Genomic DNA, 21,551 nt, shown 5'->3' on the forward strand with positions numbered 1-21,551 from the left:
AATAGAGATTTCAGTAGCACGATTTTTTTTTTATTATTATTATGTGTCTGTGTTATTGGTCTCTCATGTGGTTTGAGTTCGATTTTCGATTTTTTTTTTCACTTTTGTTTTCAGATTTATTTTTCGATACTTTTGAATCACATTTTGTTTTTTTTCGCCATAAATAATGCAACGAATCACTCAGATTCTACAATATAGTCCAAAAATAAGGATTCAATCAATGATTAGCATTGTATTGAATTCGAATCAATGCTTGAACAATGAATCATCATCACAATCATTATTGAATTATAATAGTCGCCGTTTTGGTCGTCGATATCGACGTTGGTATCATTGGCCTAATGATTTTCTACCATTTCAATGGGAACGTGAAAAATTGGATCCACCATATCTACGTACGGGTGATGCAGTTCGTGATATTGGTTTTTGGGATCCACAGGACCTAATTCCCGGTGCACAATATTCAAATGTATTGAAAGAGTAGGTTTTTATTTTCGTTATAACTAATAATAATGGAATTAAATTTAAAAAAAATCAATTTCTAATTGTTTATAGTGCACCAGAAATTGTTCGACGACAATTTTCTCTTGGATTTGCCGAACGTGTAAGTGTTGTTTTAATTCAAAATAAAAAAATGTTATAAACATATCCAATCTTAAATAATTAGGCAACAGTTGTCGCTCATCAACGTGATAAAATTCTTGATCTAGTTCGTCGTCATCCATTCGATAAAATGTCACCTGAAGTTAAAGGTAATGAACCAATCTATTTTTTTCTGGTTTTAATTTTGAAATTGTATATTTTTCGCCTATAAATAGTTGCTGAATATACGGTGAACATTCGAAATAATTTACGTCATTTCATAAAGATTGATAAATATGATGCAAAACGTAAAATACAACAAGAAACATTGAAAAATCGTCGTGCAAAATTGCTCAATGAAATTTACTATCAGGATCGTGAACGCTATAATCGTTTGATTCGTTTATTGGGCATAACACATGTTGTACCAAAATTAGGTGAAATTACTCATAAACCAACACGTAAAGGTGAAATTCGTCGTTTAACACGTGAATATTGTGAACGTATTAAAGAACGAAAATTGGAAGAATATCATGCTGAATTGAAAGAAAAACAAACTACATTGGACGATGAAAAACGTCGTATTGATGAAATAATACAAAAAGATGGAAAATATTTAGGAATTGTTAATCAAGGACTAAACAACAACAAATAATTTCAAAGAAAAAAAATATCCATTTTTGTAATAATATTCATCAACAGATGGAACATGATTTCAATTGTTTTTCAATTTTTTTTTTGAATCAACAATTACAACAAACAAAATTATAGGCTAAATCATGATTTTTTTTTGTAATAAACAAAACAATTTCATTTGACAATGTAAACGGTGTATATCTAATCCGTCATTTTTTTATCTTTATGTGTGTATGTCTTTAATCTCTAAACCATTGTCTTTACATTCTTCTTTTTCGATCATAACATTTCAAATGGATCATCATCATCAATATTGTTGTTGTTGTTGGTGCCCATTTTTAATACCTATACCTATATATACATATAAAATGATGATAATAATAAATATCTAGGTGTAATAAAACAAAAAAAAACTTTGCTAATTTTTGTTAATTTTACTGATTTGAAATAAATTTAGTAAAACCAGTCGGTTTTATGCATATTTGTTTGTAGACAAAGTTTTTTTTTTCATTGTCATCGAATCAATGTTGGTTAAACAAAAAAAAAAACAAAGTCATTGTTGTTTTACTTTTTCATCAAAAATTTTCTATATGACGATGACAATCTGATTCAATTGATCTGATTCAATGACGACTCATCATCATCATCAACAACAACAACAACAACAACAGAAAAAAATCATCTAAAAATAAAGTTCAAATCATATAATAATCATGATGAAGCAGCAATCAATAATCGATGGCAGTATGATGACGATGATAAACAATAAAAATCATCGACGTTTTAGTTTTCATGATGAGATTCAAATTCAACGTGATTCGTTTCGTCTTTGTTTAAGGCAGCCGATAATTTTTCAATCATCAAACATTATGATGGATAATAATAAACGACGAGAAATACGCGCTGTTGTTGATGGTTCCAAGACCTTTAATAATAATAATAATAATAATAATAACAACAATAACAACGATGGATTGGAAGTCAATCAATCACCCAAATTATCGGTATCTACCTATAATAATCGCCGTAAAAGTCATAATCCAACCACTACATTTTATCTTCATCGTGGCCAAAATACGTCATCCTGTGGATCAAAAAGTGCTACAGAAATTCCGGATTCACCATCACAAACGAATGGTATGGCTAAAAATGTTCGAAAACAAAGTGTACCTATTACAGCCATATCTACACCTAAAATTATTCCGAAAACAACCGCTAAATCCACATCGAATTTGATTCGTAGAAATTCTGCTCAACCAAAAATACAATTGAATGGCAGAAATTCTCAACAAGCTAAAATACAATCGTCATCCGTATCATCATCATCATTATCTTCAAGTAGAATTACTTCAAGAAGATCATTATCACCAGGAAAAAAATCAAATCAAACACCAAATCGTTCATCGAAATTAACAGATTCAAAACAAACAAAATCTGCAGAACCTATCAATAGATGGCGAAATCGGCAACCACAATCATCGCTTCTGAGTAGCAGAAATTCGAATCATCAAACGTCAACAACAGCTGCTAATGCTGCTGCCGCTTCCACAACAACGCCATCGACAACCAAAACAAAAAAGATTGGCCATCATCTTAGTGAATCTTCTGCTAAAGTTGTAATAGGTCAAGTAACCCAAAGAAGACAACGAATACCACAAACAACCATAATAAAAAACCAGTCAAAACAGCCAACAAAAGAAGAAAAAGACGAACAAAATCCAGTTGATGACGATTGCCGAAAAGATATTGATGTTGTTACTCCTAGAACAATTTCACCATCATCGTCATCTAAACTAATGTTGAACAATGAGAAAATATTATCCAATAATACAACCACTGTCGATGATGATGCTGATATCAATAAATCAATGAACAATAGCGAAATATTCATTGATAATGAATCCAATTGTATCGTGATCAATAAAAATGATAATAATAATGATGATGATCGACACGTCTTTACTGAACAATTTTTGTATGATATCAAATTCAAACATTTAAAACATCAATCATTGTCAGCAACAAAAATATCTGGCATTAGTAATAATAATAACATTGTTGAAGACGACACGACAAGTGTTTCGATTTATGACAAATGTCGTAGCAAATGTCCTATTATTCAACATTATCATTGTGAAAATTTTGATTTTTATCATCATCATCATTGTTGTTGGTGTTTGACTATATCGAATCTGCGACATGTTCAACATTTACCTGTAAATGAACGTCAATTTTTTAGAGATTTAAACAAATATGTTTGTTACTGTGAAAGTGTTGCTGATTTTTTCATTCCTTTTTCTGGGTCCAATATAAACAACAAAAAACGTTCTATTCATACGATACGAATTGATGAACAAACAAAACGACGAAAATTAATACGATCATATTCCGAAGGATCTATTCATCAACGAATTTATTATCAAGAAAATTGTCATTTTTGTTTGAAAAACTATATAGAACCAATCATTGCAAAGGTATGTTTTTTTAAATGATGATAATTCTAGAAAAATTTTCTAAAAAATTGAAACTTGAAACAAAAAATCAAATATTGGATACGTTGTATGTTTTTTTTTCATTTTCTTTTTTTTTTTTTTGACCATATGAGTACAAGTGACAAAAAACATTCAATATTCAGTTATGCAGTATGCTATAATGTAGGCGTGTATAGAAAGTTTACAAAAGTCATCAAAACCATTTGCTTAGTTACAGTCAATCCTTGCATTCCACGTGGGTTGTGGGTGAGCAAATAATTGTGGTGGCTATATGGTGGCTAGAAATAATAATTTTGAAACTATTATCGATGACCATGATGATTATAATGTTTGTTTATTGATTAAATGCAAAATTCCACCCCCCATAACAAAAATCGCCGTATATATTGTTCAAGATATTCAGCTGGATCCAAATTGGGATAATGATGTTGATCAAAAGTAAAGTTTAAATGAAAATGAATAAGTGATTGAAATTGAATAATGATGATGACAATAATGATCAAACAATGAACACAGATGGTTGAGAGAAAAATAGAAAAATCGATTGATCCAAAAAAAAGTAGTGTGTGTACATATATGTGTTTCGAAATCAATTTATCAATACACGAAAAGGTTAAGTAATTTTTTAATTGCTCTATCATTATAATGCCATTTTTTTGTCGTAAATATAATTCAATGAATCACATTTGAAAAGCTTGTTTTTGTTATCATTGTCGTTGCTTAGACGAGTAAGCAGCGAAAAAAAAGAATCATTCATGCATCACAATTTTGAGAGATTGTTTGTGCATTCAATTTATTTAGTTTCTATTCGTTTTGTTTTGCTTCGTTTCACTTGTTCATCAGACATTTTGTCAATGTTTATTTGTTTGTTATGGTTTTATTTGATCCATATTTTTTTGTCCAGAATAAAAATTTCCTTCATAGAATTTGTTTTCGACAGTTTTTCCATTATAAAATGAGGACTACAATCATGAATTTGTAAAAGTTTTATGGTGGTTATAGTTTTTTTTTCTTTATTTGTGTGTGAGCAACATTGCTAAATAAAAATGTCTTTTTATTGTTGTTTAAAATTTTTTTCTCTTCATCCATTCGATCAGTAGATCAATCTTATTTCAAAAATATAATCGATCAATAATAATGGGTAATAAGACATCATCATCATCATTGGATGATTCACACCGCAATAGTGGTGATGGTGTATCAGCGAAAAAATTGGCTAAAATTGTCAAAATTTCAAATGAAAATCCTACAAATCAACGACGATCATCATTATCGTCGTCATTACGAATTCCACAAATGAAGGTAATGAAAAAATCTATTCAAACCAAACGACAAGATCAAAAAAGTGAAAATTTTCGAAATTTATCATTGGATTTGGAATCCGAATCAAATCGATTGGATTATTCTACAACCGGCACTATTAGTAGTCGTGCAACAAGTCGTTCTGGATCGATTTATCATGATGCTCGATCACGACTTACATCACCTGAATTCGAAAATATCAATTTCATTAGTAACGCACAAACGGTAACCAAAATGGTTGCTGCAACCAGTTTACTGGATGAAATTCAATTAGAACTTGGTAGTCAGAAGAATTTGTTGGCGGTAAGATGTTCTATAGGCGTATGGCACACATTTACCACAAGAATTTGTTCATTTATTTTGAAAGTTTTTTTTCTGATTTATTCCGCAAATTTTTCCGTTTGATTTTGGCCTTGTTTTGAAATGTTTTCGTTAATAAATCCTATATACTATGCATTTTATTTCGTATTTTTCGTTTTTTGTTTTATTTTTTTTCGAAAGAAAACATTGCATTTATTTTGAAAATGATATTAATCGCTTTTTTCGTTATTATAGGCTTCTAATAATGACCAAAACGATGATGATGACCGAAAAGAAAACGTAAATTCAAATTGCCAGAAAATCGTAGATGATAATTTTTCACCTGGAAATGATAAAAAAACTGAAGAAAATATGCAACGAAGATCAACAACAACAACCACAACAGCTACACGACCATCTTTGGCGGTTGAATCAAGTAACGGTGGTAGCTTGATTTTTTCGAATTCTCTAACAACTACAGGAACAACGGTCACATCAAATTCTTCTGTAGCAGCAGTCAATTCGAATTCTCATTCACCGTTGATTGCACAACCATATAAAAAAGTTGTCGTACCTGAAGTAACAACACCGGTCATATCATGGGAAGATCTTGGTACGATTGGCGGCAATTGGACTCAAATATTGCCACAAAGACCTATAAACAACCAGAACCTTCAGAATCAGGCATCATCTACACATGATCTTGCTGATCGTTCTATATCTTGTCCGGATGGAAATGTTTTACGAAAGGTCGCATCCATTACCGCCGGATCATTAGGCATAAGAGCTATTAATTTTTCGAATGAAGCAAATTTCATAAATAACAATGAAAACAACAAGACTGAACGAATAGAATTTAGATCCTTATTAGCTGGTACGAAATTCGATCTGAAACAAGTTGAAAAATTCGAAGGTATTTATAATCTATTTATTTGGAAAATATTCATCCCTTAATCTTTTGTTTTTTCATGATTAATCAAGGTTCGATATTATATAATTGGTATTCTAGTTCGTTGTGGCCTTATTTCCAAATACTAGTCGATGAAATAAATGATAATGATGATCATCATCTTGATCAATTTCGTGATCTACAACGCAATATTTCATTAGAAATCTGTACATTTCTTCTTGTCAACGATGTGATTGAATATTGTTCATCATCCAATACGGAAGATGAACATCAATGTCAATCACAAGATATTGATAATGATACGATTAATAATAATAAGAAAAATGAATCTATTTTCAAAGTAAGAGTTTCGAAAATTTTTCAAAACAACCTTTAATTTACTCACTTTTTTGTTTTTTCGTGTAGCTTGATCGTTTTTATAAATGGCGTAAAAAATTACCTACATGGAATGGCAATAATGTTCGATCTTCGATCGAACTACAAAATTCGATGCCTATAACGAAAAAAACTACTGTTGAAAATTCCGTTCAATGTACGATTTTGCAGCCTTCAACTAAAGATGTGATGACCATGACTGAAGATGAAAAATCTGAAGAAATCCAAGAAGTTGTACAACCAACTGCGACCGCACCACCACCACCGCCGCCACCACCGCCTGGGTTATTGGGACCTGTTTCTGTTAAATCTATTTCATCAGTTCCACCACCACCACCGCCGCCTCCTCCTCCTCCTGGACTAATAGGAGGACCACCGCCACCACCACCACCTCCTCCTCCTCCAGGGCTAATGGGTGGACCACCGCCACCACCACCACCACCTCCTCCAGGTTCAGGAAATCAACAACATCAAGGACCACAAGCATTTCCAGCACCACCAAATGGTGGTTGGAATGCCCTATATCAAACATGCAGAAAACCAGTCGTTCATCCAACATTACCTATGAAGCCGCTATTCTGGCAACGAATACAAATGCCTGCAAAACAGCAACCACAATCGCAAATTTCTGAAAATGATTCAGAAACAGTCTCAGAAGAACAAACTACATCATCACCAACGACTACGCCCGCAACTTTAAAATGTTTTTGGGAAAAAATTGAAGAAAAAGACGATTTAATTTGTCAAGAATTTTTGGATACATTTTCAAGAAAAAGTACTTTTAGTACGTTGAAAAAAAATGCTCATAAAAATAGCAAAGATGATTCGAATCTCAAGACTGATAATGCAGCAACACGTGAAGATTCGAAAATATCATCAACACCGAAAAAAACAATGGAAACTGTACAGCTTCTGGAACAGAAACGTGCACATAATGTGGGCATTTTAATGACATCATTGAAGCTAAACATTTCGACTATTGAATCGGCATTGCTTAACTTTGATATATCTGCCATTGGTTCAGATAAATTGCAACAGATTCATGAAGTAGCCGCTACACAAGAGGAAATACGTCTGATCGAACGCTATTTAACTCAGAATCCAAACGCAACTTTACGTAAAGCCGAAAAGTTTCTATATGACCTATCGTGTATTCCACAATTTAATGAACGTGTCACATGTATGATGCATGAAAATCGTTTCACTGATCTATTGGATGGTATTGAAAATACTTTGCTGACTTTTAAATCCACTTGTCATGCATTAACATCAAAAGTAGAGATACAAAATATCTTTGCCATCATTCTAACCTTGGGTAAGTTTAATTTTTCCTTTGGAATCCATTTTTTTATAGGCCTGACAATTTATTATTTTACTATTTTTATCATCAAGGCAACTATATGAACGGTGGTAATCGTGATCGTGGACAAGCCGATGGTTTTGGTTTAGAAATCCTTAACAAACTCAAAGATGTCAAAGGAAAAGATTCGGGTATAAATCTACTTGAGTTTGTTGTGAAAATGTATATAAAAAAATATCATCCTAATTTGGACTCTATTGATAAAGTCAGCTTTCCATTAGTTGAACCGGCTGATATTGAAAAATGTTCATTGGTGGTATTTTCACAGATTGAAGAAGAATTATGTGAATTAGCCAAAATGATTAAGAAAACCGAGAATCTAGTCGCATCTGTTATGGATCGTGATGATATTGTTACTATTGCTGGTGTTAATGATAATAATGGAGATAAAGTATTACAAAACGTTGATTATATGGAACATGTTAAAATATTTAAAGATAAAATTGATCGAGCAAAACAAAGAATGACAGAACAAGAAGAAAATCTTAAAGAATGTCGTAAAATGTAAGTGTTTCATTTTTTTTTTTTTTTTTTTTTGATTCGATGGAAATGAAATTAATTTTTTCAACTTTGACAAATTCACATACAGATTTCGTGATACAATGAAATTTTTCATGTTCAAAACTAAATCAAAAGATGAAAATGAATGGGCCAAAGAATTTTTTGGACATTGGGTACAATTTACCAATGATTTTAAATTAATATTCAATCGTGAATTGCATCGTTCATTAAAACAAAAGTAAGTGATTGATTTTTGATACATATTTTTCAATCTTTAACTTTTCAAAATTTCTTTCTTTTTTTTTCTCTCAAAAGTATATTAAGTGCTCGATCTATAGTACGGAATATGATGAACAAGAATGAAATTAAACCACGAAAACGTCGTCCTGGTGGCCTTAAAGATTATATTCAATCCATAAGGAATAAAAATCAATCATAAATCATTCATCATGTAACCTATATATTAACCTAAACTGTAATAATTTCATTTATCAATACATAATTGTTTTACAAAATTATTTTGTCATTCCAATTTATATTCATGATTAATTATAGTATATAGTAGTGATGTATAAATTTTTTGGAAAAAAAATAACTGTAATCATCATTCCACTTTATAATGACAAAGATATTTTTATTTTGTTTCGTTTGTTTCATTTGTTTCGTTTGTTTTTGGTTCAACAACAATAAACAAATTTATTCTAATGTTAATTGAATTTGATTATAGTTTAAAAATGATGAGAATAAAAAAAAATTCGAATTTAAAATCTCTATCTCTATTTTTTTTAAATTTAATTTGCATAAATATAAAAATAAGAATTCGAAACAAATCATCAAAATATATCGACAATATATAAACAAGTCATCAATATTTGATGATGATCATAGTGTTGGTGCAGTGGTGCGCGCTCATAAGTTGGCCACTTTTATAGGAGGCGGAGTTAACCAACAACGATGACATTCATCGACAATTTGAAGCAACAACACAATTCCTAATCACATGGCCATTACTGGACATGATGATGATGATGACGATTTTGAACTTTTCGTCGATATTTTTAAACGATGATGATGATGATGATGATAATATGATTGGCAGCAACAACAACAACAACAACAACAAAAAAAATGGATCGACATGATGGTGTATATAAAAACTGCCATTCAAAATCATTATATTGATCTTCAATTTCAAATTTATTTATTGTGATTTTGTACATGGTGTGAACAACAACCAACACCACCACCACCACCACCAACGAAAAAAAAAATCATCGATGCCGATTTGTTTGATTTTATTTTGGCTAATTTAACAAAATTTATCATCAATTTTTATAGTGTTTTTTTTGCTGTGAACTGTTGCTATTTGATATCGAACCACTTTTTCAGGTAATTTTTTTCTTTGTTTTTATATCTGATTTTTAATCATGAATTCTTCATGATAATTTAGGCACCACCACCAACAACAACAAAAAAAGGATTCGAAAATGTTACAAGATCCAACCATAACAAGTTCTATCAAGAATGATAATGAACTTCATCATTCATCTTCGTCCAATAGTCTGTTTACATCGATTAATAATAACAACGATGATAAACATGATATTACCGGTGAACAATATTCATTCAATTGTTTGACAATCGGTAATAATATGAATGTTGCTGGTTCTGCAAGACGTGGAATATTTAGTTTCGGTGATGTTGATAGTACGGAAATTTTCGATCCAATTGGCAATTATGATCCGCTTAAATTTATTACTGACAATGAAAATCATCATCAGCCACATGATGATATGAAATCAACAGAATCGGTATCTATTGATAATGGAAATTCCTTAGTAGTCAATGATGATAATCCAGCTAAAACTTTTATGCAAAAATTATTGGCTTTACAACATCAACAATCGCAGCAATTTATTGGTACTGAATTGAAAGTTAATCTGGATCCAATATCATCATCTGCATCATCATCATCGTTGGAAAATATCATATTGGAAAATGATGATGGAATGAATTCATGTTCACAGCAAAGTATTAGCAATAGCAGCAGTAGCTGCAATGCAAGTATTGCATTTTCATCCATTTCACCGGATGGTGATCTTGATATTGCAATTGATTTTGATGATATGTTAATGGCTACTCCATCAACATCATCGGCATCATCCGTAATTGATAATAATAATCGGCTACCATTACATAATCGTAATTATCAAGAAGCACGTTATAAAACAGAATTATGTCTACATTATCGTGAACGAAATTTTTGTCCACATGGACAACGTTGTTTATTTGCACATGGTTTAGAAGAATTACGACCATATCGTGGCCGACATCCAAAACATAAAACACAACGTTGTAAAGCATTTCATGAACATGGCTTTTGTAATTATGGTTATCGTTGTTCCTATATTCATTCAGAATCACCACGTACAATTGAATATATAAAAAAATTGAATCATCGTGCACAGATTGTTAAACGTAATCGTATGAATCTACAGATTCGTAATATGAGAAAACAGCCATCAAATCAACATTTGCAACAAGATAATCATTATAATAATAATCATCATCATCATCATCGCCATAACCATCATCATCATCATCACCAACACCAACAATCACAACGACAAGAACAACATCAAAATCAATCGGTCAATCATCGTTTGGATGGTTCATTGCTTTCTGATGATTGGTCACGATCATCAAATGCATCTTCGTTTTTACAATGAAAAAAAAATATTTATTCAAATCATATACTGGTTTAATCCTTCGTTTTCATTTTATTATTTATCATCATCTTTACACAAAACTGACAATCCAATTATCATTTATCGGTATCGTATTTATTCAAAGAAAAAAAAATAATCAAATTTTCACATTTGACATATAAAATTTGAATATATATTCTACTTGATGGTTATGTTATGTTTGATATCATATGATGGTAAGTGTAAATTGGAACAAAATTTATCCATTCTATATATGGCTTCGTGTTTGGTTATGATTACGATTTTCAACACACACATGCACACACACACACACACACACACAAAACAATTGTTTGAATCTATAACAAAATTCTTTAAATTTTTTTTCCTAAAAAATTTTGCCAATGGAATATTTATCCAGGTATTTATTAATTTTAAAAACACTGAATTAGTACCTATAATTTGTGATTTGATGAGAATGCTGATTGATATTCTGTGTATCAAGTTTTATTTATATGGTGAATTTTTTTTTAATTTTATTTCATTTTAATCATTATTTTTTTTTAAAAAAAAAAACCTGACTGACCGATTGACAAAATAGAAAGAATAATGATGATCTCCATTTGTTTGTTTTTCCTTCAAAAAAAAAAATCCATTTCTGTTATCAATCATTTAAATAATTAAACTTGTTGCTAATTTTTAAATCATAAAATTAAAAAATTTTATCAAATTATTGATTTTTTTTTCTTTGTATTTTGATGCGTGCGCACCAATGAAATTTTCATTTTTCCAGCTCATTTGTACGTGATTTGTGTATTTGTAATGATGATGATATGATGTGTGATCACAAATCTATCAATCATTTGTTTATATATATATTTGTTTGTTTGTTTTCGTTGGTTTTTTGTTTTCGTTTTCATTGAAAATATGTCTTCGAAGAAAAAAATGATGATGATGACCAGTTTTTCTGATGATTATATTGATATTTTAGCGGCCGAAACAAATCAACGTAGCCATATTCAGCAGCAGCCACAGCGACGATCACAATCACAAGTTCAACCACCATATTCATCATCGCCGAAAAATCAACAACATCATCGTCGAAATATTCATCGTGCACAAATTGCTCGACATTCACATTTTCCATCCTATTATACGTTGAATTCTTTGTATTCGAAACCAAATTTTCTGAGAGGTTACCTATATATTCGATCAATCATTTTCAATAAATCAATATGACTAACGTTTTTTTTCATCATTCCAATTTCAATATAGAGTTTGCTGATGTTCGTGAAACCGAACAAGGATTAACTGATTTACTAAACGATTTTCATGATGGAAAAATAAATGCATTTGGTGAGAATATAACATTGGAGAATATGATAAAAGTTCGTGAACAACAAGAGAATCTGGCACGATTACATTTCGAAATGAATAGTCAACAATCCAAGTATCCATTTTCGATTTGATTTTTTTGTGGAATTTTGATTTTTAATTTGATTTTTTTATCTAGCAAACAATCAACAATCGATGTTTCTGGTATGTGCAATACAAATGCATCATTATATCAATCTGGTGGTAGTCAACCATCAACACCATCATCATCATTAGATCAAAAAGAACAATCATATCAATCGGATAGTCAATTATCGAATGAACCTATGACTATGGTTTTCGCAAATATGAATGGTCAAACAACTACTTCAAGTGATAACAATAATAATAATAATAATGGAAATTCATCACCAAGAATTATCATATCGATGGAAGAAACATCGACAACATCATCATCGCCACAGCCACAAACACCCGATCCAATGGTTATTTGTGGTAAACCATTTTCCAAAAGTAACATGATTAAATTGATACAGAATGTGAGTATCTTTAATGTGGCTACAGCGATTGATTTCAATTCAATTTATTATCGTTTTATTTTGTTTCTTAGTTACAAAATCTTTGTGAATCAATGTAAGTTATTATTTGATTGTTTCTGTAATGAATTTCACTAATTTGTCTTTTTTTTCATATTGTTATTTCAATTATAGTGAACTATTGCAATCAAAAAATCATAGTGCAATGGATTGAAATCATTTCATTCGTTTCAATGAAACTTTGTGCAATTTTATAACGTAATCCTATATATCTACTGTTCAAGTCATACGATTCTTGTTTCTTTTGTATATAATTTTCAACAAATCAATTCGATAATAATCAATATAAATTTGAATTTGCAAAATTTAAATTCATTATTCACCGTTAATTTGATTCAAATTCAAGAAAAAATTCCCTATTTACATCATCATCATATGATTTTGTTGATGTTTGAAACTCAACACAATGATGACCGTGATTGTTTCACAATTATTCTATCCAATACATACATCTTCATGTTCTTCGTCAAGTGCAACCATAATATTGATTAAACTCATCTACATTGAAAAAAATCCTAGCGGGAAAAAATGGCAAATTTTGTACAGCAACAGTAAGGAAGGGGATGGAAAAGTGTCCGTAAAATGCGTGGCTTACATAGACTTTTTTCCCCATTTTTTTCAATGTAGTCATCATCCAGATTTATATTTGAATTAATTTCTCATTCTATATCATGCATATAATCAACATCTCATCATCATCATCAAAAAAAAACTGAAAATTACTGTACAGAAGAATTCAAATTCACCATTTGAATCAGCACAAACATTGAAATTCATTTCGAAACATAACTTATGTTTTCTCATCTGTATCTTCTATCTCTATATAAATTAAGTTTTCTATTTTCAAATTTTAATTCAACAACATGACATCATAGTGCACAAAAGAACCATACCATGAAATCATTTCATCTGAAGATAATACAACTACTTTATTATTATTATATATCCAAGAAATTTTTTATGGAACAATGAATCAATAACGAAAGAAGAAAAGTTTCCAGAAAACACCAGAAAGAAAAAATCCTTTTGACTGATACTATACTACGCATGTATAATGTGATCATTTATTCTTAACCTATAATGGCTATTGGTTTTTGTGTGTTTGTGTGTGTGTGTGTGTGTTATGTGAGTATTGTATGTCCATACAACCGACACAACCAACACACACACACACTCAATGATACATACTGGCTGCAACTTTTTTTTCGCTCATTTGCCACCATTTTTGTCGATCATTTTCATTTGGTGTGGTTTGTTTGATTCGATTTGGTTTTTTATTTTTTTTTTATTTTTTTGTTCAATATGAATCGCCGAAATATATTCTCTTTATTCCCGTATCAAATGGAAAAAAATGTGATTTCTCGTCATCATTTCAATTTCGATTTAAACATATTAGGTAAGAACAAAAATATTTTCAATTTCTTTTTTGTAATTTCAATTTTTATTCACTCAACTTTTGTTCATGACATTATTATTATTATTATTCTGTTTATGAGAGTTTGCTGTGAGTGAGTTTTTTGTTTTGTTTTTTGTTTAGTTTGTTTTGTTCGTTTTAGATGAATCAATTTGTTTAAGAAAATACCATGATATTGTACGATAGGCCCAATTTGGTATGAATAATTTTGTAAAGAAATGTGATAAATCATGAAACCAATAACCAGATGTTAAACGGCTACGTCCAATTGTGGCTATAGCGTTGGCTGTAAATGTTTCTGCATTCGGATACATTAATGATCGGGTTTGCAATAGGCTAGAGAAACCAGTCATTTTCGTGCCAATATAATTTGGAATCAATGTTTGTACTTCGATATTCGATTCTCGATATTCAATTTCTAAACTTTGTGAAAACCATTCCACAAATACCTATTGGAAAATAGATTGTTGTTAGTTTTGTATGGGTGAGTGTGTGTGTGTACTTCATCATGTTTCATTTAACCACAAAGATTTACCTTCGAAGCTGAATAAACTCCCATCAATGGTAATGGTTGATAACCGGCAATCGAAGCAACATTGATGACAAGACCACGTTTTCGTTTAACCATCGATGGTAATACTAAACGTGTCATCATAATAACGGCCAACATATTTACACGAACATGTTCCCAAAGTTTGGTTTCTGGTTGATCCAAAAATTTATTTGGTGAATCAAACATTACGCCAGCATTATTAACTAAAATGCCAATTTCACGATGTTCTGGATCGATTTCACGCCATATACGTTGATACATTTGTCTATCATCAGAATTCAAATCAGCTTGAATACTAATGATTTGAATGTTACGTTCTCGATTCATTTCGATTAGCTGTGATCGTACCCGTGCTAATTTATCTGAATTACGGCCCAATAAAATGATATTCAAGCCACGTTCAGCAAATTGTTTTGCATATTCCAAGCCAATACCATCGGTTGCACCGGTAATTATTGCCCATTTTCCATATTTTGCATAGAAATTTGTACGGAACCATACACGTGGCCAAACATGGACATAGAATCCACTTAAAACTGATGATGCTATTGTCCATAAGAAACGTGTAGTATAAATAAAACCAATCAATGTAAACGTATCGATCATAAGACGTAATTTTGGATCAATATCCCGTACAATTTGGAATAGATAGCCCATTGTTGAATAATAAACGTATAGTTTATTTCGTTTTCGTGGCACAGGGAACGGCAATTCGTTGTTGTTTACGTTGAAGTTGTTGATCGATTGTTGATTTGATGAATAATGTTGGTCCATTCGAAGAAATGATGTTGATGAAGACTGTGTATTGAAAAAAAAAGAAGAAGAAGAAGAAAGATGGACAAAACCAAAAAGAAATGAAAAAAAATGATTTCTTTGCTTTCAATGCGGCAACAACACAAAAAAAAAAAAATTTTTTTCTTGTTCAAGCAGACAATTGAATTGCTAAAATTTAAAAATAGCCGATAAAACAAGTTTTTTTTTCGATGTTCAACACAACACAATAGCCGATGATGATGATGATCACGTCAAGTTGAAATTTTATTGTGTCAAGAAACAAAAATTTGTTTTTTTTTCTTTGTCATTTCATTATTCATCACAGTCTTTCTATGGATGAACTGTCGGTCATTTGATGATCGATGGATGCACGATGAAGCCAGTATTTTTGTTTTTTTGAACATTAATTTGCAAACAACAAAACAAATTGACTGAATAGTGAAAAACAGTTGTCACTATAGGAAACAGAAAATGAATATAAATAGTTGAATTGAATCCAATTGTAATCAGGTTGAGTAAACAAGAAAAGTCGGTCAAAAGTTGTTGTTGTTGTTTTTTTACTCTTTCTATTTTGACATTTTACCGAATCAAATCCATACAGTGCATCATCACACGAATGAATGAATGAATGAATGTGAATCAATGATGATTGTGAAAGACGTAGAAAGAAATGAAACTTGTTTTTTTTGTATATATGTGTGTGTGCTTGGAGAAAATTTTCTTCATTCTCTTCTTGCCTTTCTCTCTCCCTCTCTCCCTCTTTATATTTCTATTTTACATACACAGATACTTGAAGATTTCTTTGTAATGATGATTATTACCAGTTTTGGTTGTTTGATCACCAAAAATTTTCTGTTCCTATCCATAATGGATCTTAGATGGCGAAAAAATGAAATGAAATTTTTTTTGTTTCTATTATCATTTTCGGGGAAATACTAGCGATAAAAAAATGGTATAGAAATGTATTGTTTGCATGATTGGTGGATTTTCTTCTTTTTTTTGCCAAAATTTAAATTTAATAATAGATTCAATGATTAATCAATTAATGATTCATTGGTAGAATTTTCTTTATCATAGGATTTTGTAAAAGATTTTTTTTTCTGTTGTCTCTTTCCAATGCTTGATTGAATTTTGCTAATCTGTTTGATTTTATTTTCCAGGTTTTTTCCTGTCCATCCACAAAGGAAAAAAAATTTGTGTAAATTCAACCAAAAAAAAATGGTAATTGTTTGATTGATTTTTGTCAATTTTTTAATTAATTTTTTCTCTTTTCTTTTCCATATATATGATAAAATAAACAGATTTGATAATTTAAAAAAAAAATATACGGCTGTTTGACCACAGTGGTGGCGTTACCTGGTGATGGAGAATTTCATTATTCGCTAATTGGCTCACCCTACGGTATGGAAAAAACTGGGAAAAAAACGACGAGCATGGAATTGTTTTGATGATGATACGTTATATGAAGGGTATTGCGAAATTAAATCGATTTCTAAATAATCTAATGAATCGATTAATTCAAACTTTGGCCAGATTCTTAATCAACACATTGAATTTGTCAGCAATCATATATTTTCAAGAATTTTTTATTCCCGTAAAATGGTTTGCGAATCATCTGATCATTGGCCGTTCTCGATTTGGCCATATAGAATCTATGAAAAAGCAATGGACGTTTTGATGAATTTATCGGTTACGAATGGATAATATTTTAAACTGTCAGAATATTCTGTACAAGTAAAACATACTGAATTCAATGATATACAACATGACTGTATTGACCGTTGTCATTTGGATTTTCATTATGGGTCCGATGTTTGTTTTGGGTCAGAATATCATTTCTGCTCATTCGGGACAGTTGCTCATTGTTTTACATCATGCCCTGTTCAACCATGCTCTTTTCTTTTTCGAAAACACGTGCGAACGGGTCAAATTCGTGTCTCGAAAAAATTTACTGGCTGAAATGAATACGGCCAGTAAATTTCGTTCGACGATAAAGGCAAAAAGAAACAAACGGCGTCGATCAGCTGCTGTAGCAACAAATGTTTCGCAATCACAACAGCCATCGAATCATCAACATCAGAATTTAGTTTCGCCATCACATCAACAATCATCATCGAAGTCAAATTCATTCAATCAAATGCTCGAACCGGCAATCGATACGAATGCCATTGGTGAATCATTTGATCTGATGAAAATTCCTTATGCACCTATTCAGCCAACATTTGATTATTATTTGGCGAATGATCATTTTCCAGCTGCCAATAGTTCCGATGATTTGGATGATTCAATCAAACAGGTATAGTTTATCAATCAATTTGTTTAATATCTAATTTTAGAATTTCGTTTTATTGATTTTCATAGGCGATCGATGAACGTTTACCGAAAATTATGCCAAGATCGGATGATATTACAAACCTATCGCAAACTGTTTCAAAATTAATGCTCATATTGGATCGTTTAAAAGCATCGCCTGAACAAATTGACGCCTGTAAAATTGATTGTTTTTTTGTTGTTGGATCATTACGGATGGGAACAATGGTTCGTGATCATCGTATAGCCGATATGGTCATAATATTGCAAACGCTTCCAGTAAAGGCGGCACTTTCAGCACTGGGAAATAAATTACTAGAAGAATTACAGCGTATTGAGCCAACTAATCCATACCAGATTAATCTATGTGATGATAATCTCGAACTTACCAATCTTTTCAACAGAGATATTATCCGTATATTGATTGCAACGACTACGGCCAATCTAAACAAATTGGATCGAGAAATCCATGTTCGTAAGAACGCCGTACAACGGCATCTAAAAGCGACCGTTCATGCTCGTTGGTTCGAAGAAAATATAAAATGGAATGATGTAAGAGATTTTATCCGACTTTTCAAAGATGTATGCGGCCGTTTTAAAGAATTTTCCTATTTCTCACCATGGATGATCATCATTCTTTGTCATTATTCAATGACATGTACCAGTGGAACTAGTGGCGAAGATAATCTACCAATTCATTTGGCATTTAAAAGATTATTACAGCTACTATCATCGGGAATATTTTTACCTTATTCGGCCGGTATAACCGATCCATGTGAACCAAAAATGCCAATTCATGGAAAACTATCAGTTTATGATCAGGAAACCATTTCACGCCAAGCACAAACCTTATTACGATTACTCAACTATCACAATGGTTGTCGTTATGTATTTGGTTTAGAACGATTTATCAATAATCATAATATTCAACATGATTCAGATAATGATAGTGATAATTCATCATCTTCATCATCAAAATTAACATCGCCATCAACATCGGCTACATCAATGATGAAACGTTTAGATCTAATTGATAGAGATATTATTGATCATATACAATCGAATGAGGATATTAATTTTCGTAAATCTTATTCAGTGTTCGATTCCAATGCATATGGGAATCATAAACATTGGAAACAATCATCATCATCATCACCACCACAACCACCTTCATCATCATCATTATCATTATCACCCACATCATCATCATCATCATCGTAGAAACTAAATAACTTTTTTTAACGAAAAAATTATTCACACATCTTATTTAATTATCTTATCAACTTGTTTGTTTTATTCCGGAAAAAAACTCAATTTAAAAAATTTATTTAAATTTTAAAAAATCATATTGTTTGTAATTGTACACATTGTGATATAATTGAAATTAAAATTTTGTCTACTTTTTTTTCTCTTTTTTTAAAAATTCCACAATTTTATTTTATATAATTGATTAAGTAATTAAAATTCAATTAATTTCATTTCAATTAATTTCAATACATGGAATTTAAAATTCTGCATTCTATTGTTATATATTGATCCACTGAGTTTGGGTAATATTTTGTGCCTGATTCAAATCATTATTGAAATATATATGGTAATAATCAAAAATTCTGATTTGTTTTTTCAAGCAAGGATAACTTTTTTATATAAATCACGTAATGGATTGAAAATATTTTGATCTTTATATTCAGCTTCAGTAATAGCCGGTACTTCAACATTTTCACATTGATCACGTTCAAAATCTGAACATACAACAGCCGTCATTTCTGCTTTAATATTTTGATGCATTTCACGGAAATAATCAATATTTTTGGCTGAACAGACAGCATTGCCTTTGGATTTCATTGCTTCACCAATGCATGGAGCCACTTTTCGGCTTTTGCTATTGTACCAAAAAAAGAAAAAAAAAATTGATTTAAAATTTAAATTTTGTTTTTGTTGTTTGTTGTTTTTGTTCAATAAACTTACCAGCACAATATGCGCATAATTTTACTTTTATCGTTCAATTTATTTGCAGCAAATACCAACATTCGATAATTTTTCAAACATAATTTAGTATCTTGTACAACTGAATTGGCGCAGCCAACATTTTGAAGTAATTGTTCTTTTTTACTTTGTGAACGACATAATCGTTTCAGTACACGTTGAATGCCATCCAATAATGAATCTAGTGATCGTTTTTCATAGCTAGTTTCCGTACAAGTATCAATGAAATTTCGAGCACATGTTTCAGATTTTTTCAATTCTTCACAAGCACGATTTAAATCTTCAATTGAATCAGGAAATTGATTGATTTTCTGTCCATCGGAATAACGGAGCAGGCCATTCTTGAGACATTCACGAATCGGTTTTTCAACATCACAATCTTTGGTTTTTTTCAATGCTAATGTTGTACCAATCAACAACAATACTACGATAGCGATTGATTGCTTCATGTTTATGTTTATGTTTTTCTTGTTTTGTAGATTCTTCAATTTATGCTGCTGAATTCAATGATGATGATGATGGAATATGAATAAAAATTCATTTCCTTTATATACTGATAACGATTATATTCACGAGATTGTGAACACACACACACACACACACGATTGCATCGTGTACGTACAAATCCTTAACATACATACACACACACACACGTTATTAGAAAAAAGAGAAAAAAACGTACATTTTTTCTTCTCATCATCTTTATCTTGCATATTCAAACGGACATAATGACAATAGAAGTTAGTGAGGAATTTTTAATCTGGTTACATAGGTACCTTTAATTGACGGATTAGTTACTGGGTGGGGGGAAAAAGAAAAAAAATTGGCTACCAATCATGATTACCTTACCGGTGATAATAATGAAGGGAAAAAAAAGAATTTTGTTTTTTTTTCTTACAAATTCAAATCAACGATTATGTTGTCCAGTAACGAAAAGAAAAAACGTTAACGTTAATATTCAATTATCTCTTCCATCCTTCGATAATCATCATCATGATCATCATCATCAAGTAATTAAGATGATAATCTTTATTTTTTTTTATTTTTTTATTTTTTTGAATAAATAAAATTCATTAATAATGATCATGAAAACAAGCAACATTCATTTTTTTATTAAATAAGTACAACAAACCAGTTTTTATATTAATTTATTCAATTTACATTCATTTTTGATTGATACATTATACATTTACAATTGATTATTAAGATAAACAACAGCAGCAGCCACAATAACAAATAAATTTTGAGTACAACGATGACCACATTCATCATTGAACATAACATTGGTACCCGTTTGAAAATTTTGTTTTTTTATTTTTTATTTTTTTTTCTTTCTTCCTTTTCTGAAATTTTTTCTAGAGGTTCCTAAAATTTGACAGGTACACACACACAAATACACACACACACACACACAGAC

At 30.7% G+C, this 21,551-nt stretch overlaps 5 protein-coding genes across 9 annotated transcripts; 3 read left to right on the plus strand and 2 right to left on the minus strand.

Annotated features, from left to right (window-relative positions):
* The first annotated feature begins 37 nt into the window (after nt 1-37).
* On the plus strand, nt 38-9,000 carry LOC124493085 (formin protein cappuccino). The gene is made up of 11 exons (XM_075731326.1): nt 38-480; nt 556-604; nt 668-752; nt 819-1,207; nt 2,142-3,692; nt 5,568-6,225; nt 6,294-6,562; nt 6,628-7,912; nt 7,990-8,461; nt 8,547-8,696; nt 8,774-9,000. The coding sequence occupies exons 1-11, from the start codon at nt 167-169 to the stop codon at nt 8,895-8,897; spliced, it is 5,346 nt and encodes a 1,781-aa protein (XP_075587441.1). The 5' UTR covers nt 38-166; the 3' UTR covers nt 8,898-9,000.
* A 417-nt stretch (nt 9,001-9,417) lies between these two features.
* LOC124493136 (uncharacterized) lies at nt 9,418-11,896 on the plus strand. Its single transcript, XM_047056213.2, has 2 exons — nt 9,418-9,847; nt 9,909-11,896. The coding sequence occupies exon 2, from the start codon at nt 9,946-9,948 to the stop codon at nt 11,185-11,187; it is 1,242 nt and encodes a 413-aa protein (XP_046912169.1). The 5' UTR covers nt 9,418-9,847; nt 9,909-9,945; the 3' UTR covers nt 11,188-11,896.
* A 110-nt stretch (nt 11,897-12,006) lies between these two features.
* On the plus strand, nt 12,007-19,571 carry LOC124493121 (interleukin enhancer-binding factor 2 homolog). 5 transcript variants are annotated; one of them, XR_012832248.1, is made up of 7 exons: nt 12,007-12,361; nt 12,442-12,616; nt 12,680-13,040; nt 13,112-13,134; nt 13,212-14,493; nt 16,999-17,059; nt 17,140-17,698. XR_012832248.1 is itself a non-coding variant. In XM_075731335.1 (5 exons), the coding sequence occupies exons 4-5, from the start codon at nt 17,592-17,594 to the stop codon at nt 19,367-19,369; spliced, it is 1,713 nt and encodes a 570-aa protein (XP_075587450.1). In that variant the 5' UTR covers nt 13,270-14,493; nt 16,625-16,790; nt 16,999-17,059; nt 17,140-17,591; the 3' UTR covers nt 19,370-19,571. The 5 variants fall into 5 exon arrangements, 4 of the variants coding, with proteins under 4 accessions (XP_075587450.1, XP_046912151.1, XP_046912158.1 ...); XM_075731335.1 differs by lacking the exons at nt 12,007-12,361; nt 12,442-12,616; nt 12,680-13,040; nt 13,112-13,134 and adding exons at nt 16,625-16,790; nt 18,200-19,571 and having other exon boundaries at nt 13,270-14,493; nt 17,140-18,134; XM_047056202.2 differs by lacking the exons at nt 12,007-12,361; nt 12,442-12,616; nt 12,680-13,040; nt 13,112-13,134; nt 13,212-14,493 and adding exons at nt 16,033-16,790; nt 18,200-19,571 and having other exon boundaries at nt 17,140-17,307; nt 17,372-18,134.
* Nucleotides 14,516-15,982, minus strand: LOC124493145 (hydroxysteroid dehydrogenase-like protein 1). Its single transcript, XM_047056225.2, has 2 exons — nt 15,047-15,982; nt 14,516-14,960 (listed from the first exon to the last, which is right to left on the minus strand). The coding sequence occupies exons 1-2, from the start codon at nt 15,836-15,838 to the stop codon at nt 14,631-14,633; spliced, it is 1,122 nt and encodes a 373-aa protein (XP_046912181.2). The 5' UTR covers nt 15,839-15,982; the 3' UTR covers nt 14,516-14,630.
* On the minus strand, nt 19,420-20,712 carry LOC124493199 (uncharacterized). Its single transcript, XM_047056280.2, has 2 exons — nt 20,117-20,712; nt 19,420-20,030 (listed from the first exon to the last, which is right to left on the minus strand). Exons 1-2 carry the CDS (start codon nt 20,581-20,583, stop codon nt 19,772-19,774), a joined length of 726 nt encoding a protein of 241 aa, XP_046912236.2. The 5' UTR covers nt 20,584-20,712; the 3' UTR covers nt 19,420-19,771.
* Nucleotides 20,713-21,551: the final 839 nt, after the last annotated feature.

The sequence above is a fragment of the Dermatophagoides farinae genome, chromosome 5, assembly GCF_024713945.1.
Source record: "Dermatophagoides farinae isolate YC_2012a chromosome 5, ASM2471394v1, whole genome shotgun sequence".
In the NCBI taxonomy this organism is placed as follows: domain Eukaryota; kingdom Metazoa; phylum Arthropoda; class Arachnida; order Sarcoptiformes; family Pyroglyphidae; genus Dermatophagoides; species Dermatophagoides farinae.